We start from the raw sequence: 4,188 nt of genomic DNA, 5'->3' as shown, positions 1-4,188 counted from the left end.
TCAGCCCCGTGGAATACTCTACGTAGAAGCTCCGACAGCCGAACCCAGCGGTGAGTGCGGATATGTTCTGTCTTTTCTGACACACATTGTACGGTGTATATTTGTAATTGATAGAAATACATTTTGTATAACTTTAATGTGAATTCATTTTTAGGAACTTCGGCCAAGGTGCAATGTCTGAGTTTACTGAGAGGAAAGTCTTTACGATTGGAGAACCTTGACTCTCTCCACATTTGTGAATCCTGCTCCAGGTATTCTGGTTTCAGTTGAGGACCCATCATTTAATGTTTTTGATTATTTTTTAATTGTATGCATGTGATATGGATTATGATAACCAGACCTCGTTGAAGGAATTGATCTTGATTGGATTTACTCAGAACCCACAGACAGGAATATTACTGTCCGTTATGTTCTTATTCTTGTATATGGTGATCATCCTGGGGAACAGTTTTATGATCTTCACCGTCACCCTCAGTCCGCAGTTACACACTCCTATGTATTATTTCCTCTGTAATTTGTCTTTTATTGATTTGTGCTTCACATCCTGTTCTATACCAAAAATTCTCTTTGATCTATTTTTTAATACAAGGACAATTTCTGTCACTGGATGTTTGGCCCAAATGAGCCTTAGTATTTGTTTAGGTGCAGCTGAGTGTATATTACTGGCGGTGATGGCCTATGACCGGTATATTGCTATATGCTCCCCCTTATATTACACCACCATTATGAGCTGGAGGGTCTGTAGATCCATCACTGTTATCATGTGGTTGGGAAGTTTTTACTTTTGTCTTACCCCGACCATCATAAAACCTCTTGTGTTCTGTAGGGGAAACATGTTGGACCATATTTCTTGTGAGATTTTAGTGGTCATAGAGCTGGCGTGTGGTGATCTTTCCGCTACTAAATACTTATTAATTGTTCATAGTTTTATTCTTCTGTTATTGCCTCTTATATTCATTGTTGTGACTTATATTTTCATCATCACCTCAATAGTAAATATGCAGTCAGTTCAGGGTAGATCTAAAGCCTTCTCCACCTGCGCCTCCCACCTCACTGTAGTTTCTATGTTTTATGGGACAATTCTGATCACCTACACAGGACAAGCAAGATTGTCTTCTTACCTTAAATACATTTCTCTAAATTATGGGCTCGTTACTCCAGTATTAAATCCTTTGATCTACAGTCTGAGGAATAATGAAGTGAAAGAAGCCTTTAAGAAAATACTAATGAAATATTCTTACCATTTCAGAAAGACAAACATTGGACTAAGAAATTAATATGTCAAAAGTAGATACAATTCGGTAAGAATGGATGCTTTTAGAATTTGAGAAGACAATTGACCATGCTCAGAAATCACTGTGACTCACATACGTCTGTACCGATAGTCTTGTTGTTATTTATTGCTTTCACATTGTTCTGGATCTACTTTCTCAACATTTGGTTTAGAAGAAATCCAATACATGGAACCTTTGTCATTTTTAGTTTTAGGTTTTCCAGGTTCATATTCATTTGTGTTTCTTTACATTATCCCAGAAACTGTATCACCTTCTGATCATAATCCTTTAACAGACTCAATAAGGCCAACAAAAGACTCCACTTCACGGGTTTTGGTAGGAAACCTATGGACTTGTTTCAGCTGTGCAACTGTTTCCAATTATTTTACATATGGCGGATCCAGCACTGCTGCAGAATTTTTTTTCCCAGTGCACACAAGATCTATACACTACTCGACTACTTTTTAGTAAGCCGTCCACTGTTATATGTGGCTATGTCATCCAATATTAAGGAAATCTCTTGGCCAGATCATGCCCCGATTGTGCTCACTTTGAGAGATATTCATGTCGAACATCAAGCCAGGCTCTGGCAGGCGAGTCTGTATGTCCTGCTTCATCAAGAATTCCGTACCAAATTTGCGTCTCACTTGGAGGATTATTTGGCTACTAATATTGGATCTGTGTCCTCTAAGGCTACCTTGTGGTGCACTTTTAAAACCACTTCAAGAGGTCACATCATAGGACAAAGTTTCTAGCATAAACGAAATACTGATGCTGAACACAAAGTTCTGCAAACTAAGCTTGCGGATTTGCACAGGTGCAACAAGTCAACTTACACCCTAATGTAGCAGAATGTTCATCACAGCTCACTGGAGCGCTACATACCTTAGACCTCTATAATTTTGACCTGGCACTTAGGTAAATAAAGCTTAACTTTTATTGGAAGGCTAACAAGCCCAAAAGCACAATGGGTCACAATGGGTCCCTGGCTCAAGATCCCCAAGATATCGTGTATGACTTTGCAGAGTACTACAGAGTTCCTTATATAATCTCTGCTCATCTCCTGATACTACCTAACTAATCCCAATCTTTATGTCCTCCTTCATTTCAGCTGTCAAACTTCCCACTCTCACTCCTTATCAAATTGTTGATATGTTCTCCCCCTTCTTAGAGACAGATGAGGCCCTAGCTATAAAGTCATTAAAATCTGACAAGTCTCCTGGCTCTGAAAATTTCTGCAAACTTCATTATTCTATTCTGGTGCCTCATCTTACAGCTATGTTTAATGAGGTCATGTTGAGAGGGGTGCTACCACAATAAATATTGGAAGCTGTTGTTATCATTTTTCCTAAACCAGGGAAAAGCCCTACCATGCCTGTTAATTTCCTGCTCATACCCATTCAAAGTTGATCGCACATCTAAAGTAACAAACATACACTCCTGGCAAATCAGTCGGGCTTATCGGGACCATTGCGGTGAAATTGTGATGTCCCGATCAGCTAGAAAGCGAGTGGAGGGTCTGTTATCTGCCTCCGGTGCGTCCGATTGAGATTGATTGCTCCAAGCCTGAAATCCAATGACCGCCAATAACACTGATCATTGCATGGCAGTGATCTGTGTAGAAGATTAGTTTGTGCAATGTTATAGTCACTAGAGGGGGCTCTAACATTGCAAAAAAATTTATAAACTGTGTAAATAAAAATAAACATAAGTGGTATCGTCATGTGCGGAAATATATGAATTATAAATATATGAATTATTAGCGAGACTGTGGGGGCGGGAATAAGCGCCGTACCACATCGCCGAGCGCGAATTCGCGTTAGAGCATCACACCAGTGAGTAAGTCATGTGACCAAGTATGTCACATGATTGCAGGATGATGTGACCGAGCAGAACAGTCCCATGTATATTGGGCACGAAGTAACGCGAGAGCGCCGTATGGTAAGCACAACAAGATGGATCATGTGACAGTGTAAAGTCACATGATCCAAAGAAATAAATAAAATAGAAGGTGAATACTGAAGTGACATGTGCACAAAACAACACAACCACGTGACACAACAACCGTGATAGGTGATACCATAAGTGAAACATGCCAGTGATCTGTGAATCCACATATGAATAGTGAAGTGCCCTGTAACAAGAAAATAAATTAATAACATAAGGATAAATGATAAATATCAACTAAAATAATAATGTGAATAAGGAGTGTAAGGGGTAAAGAATATATATATATATATATATATATATATATATATATATTGTATCTATAGGATTGAATGACACAACATGTAAGGGCACAGGTTATAATAAAGGTGAATAGTATGAGATCCCATTGGGGATCAAAGGAGAAAAAAAGGGAGTGATAATAAATAAGTAATAAAATATCAGTATGTGAAAGTATAAGTGAAGAAAACGAACATAGATCCGTAAAGGATCCCTGAGTGTAGGGAAACTATGGTAAGTGAATGTACTAACTAATATATAAAAATATATAAAAATAGTGGGAATAGGATATATAGTGGGAGGAAATAGTGAAATCCCAGAGAATAATACATGAAGGAAGTGTATTTATGTGAATATAATCTAGATTCAATAAAACCTATCAATAAAATCTATCAATAAAACCTATCAATAAAATATTACATAAAGTAGAAATGGTGTAACATTTATTATACCCTTTGCACTATGAAATACCTAAACAAATAGTAACATACAGTGATAGCATAGAATGTGACGACACACAAGTATCCCTAGAAGGCAACAAAAATTGAGGAGAAGGGCATTGAGTACACTAAAAAGATAGAACAGATAAGATAAACAACAGTCAGTCATACATGTAACAGTGGAATGGTCCAACATTTAAAATCAATTAAAAAGGTAGACACCTAAAAAAAAAAAAAAAAACTAGGGA

The 4,188-nt window shown here is 37.6% G+C and overlaps 1 protein-coding gene across 1 annotated transcript; it reads left to right on the top strand.

Moving 5' to 3' along the window:
• The first annotated feature begins 320 nt into the window (after nt 1-320).
• Nucleotides 321-1,277, top strand: LOC130360448 (olfactory receptor 13C9-like). Its single transcript, XM_056562934.1, has one exon. It carries the CDS (start codon nt 321-323, stop codon nt 1,275-1,277), a length of 957 nt encoding a protein of 318 aa, XP_056418909.1.
• Nucleotides 1,278-4,188: the final 2,911 nt, after the last annotated feature.

The sequence above is a fragment of the Hyla sarda genome, chromosome 3 (assembly GCF_029499605.1).
Source record: "Hyla sarda isolate aHylSar1 chromosome 3, aHylSar1.hap1, whole genome shotgun sequence".
In the NCBI taxonomy this organism is placed as follows: Eukaryota; Metazoa; Chordata; class Amphibia; order Anura; family Hylidae; genus Hyla; species Hyla sarda.
This window is presented reverse-complemented; position numbering and strand designations above follow the sequence as displayed.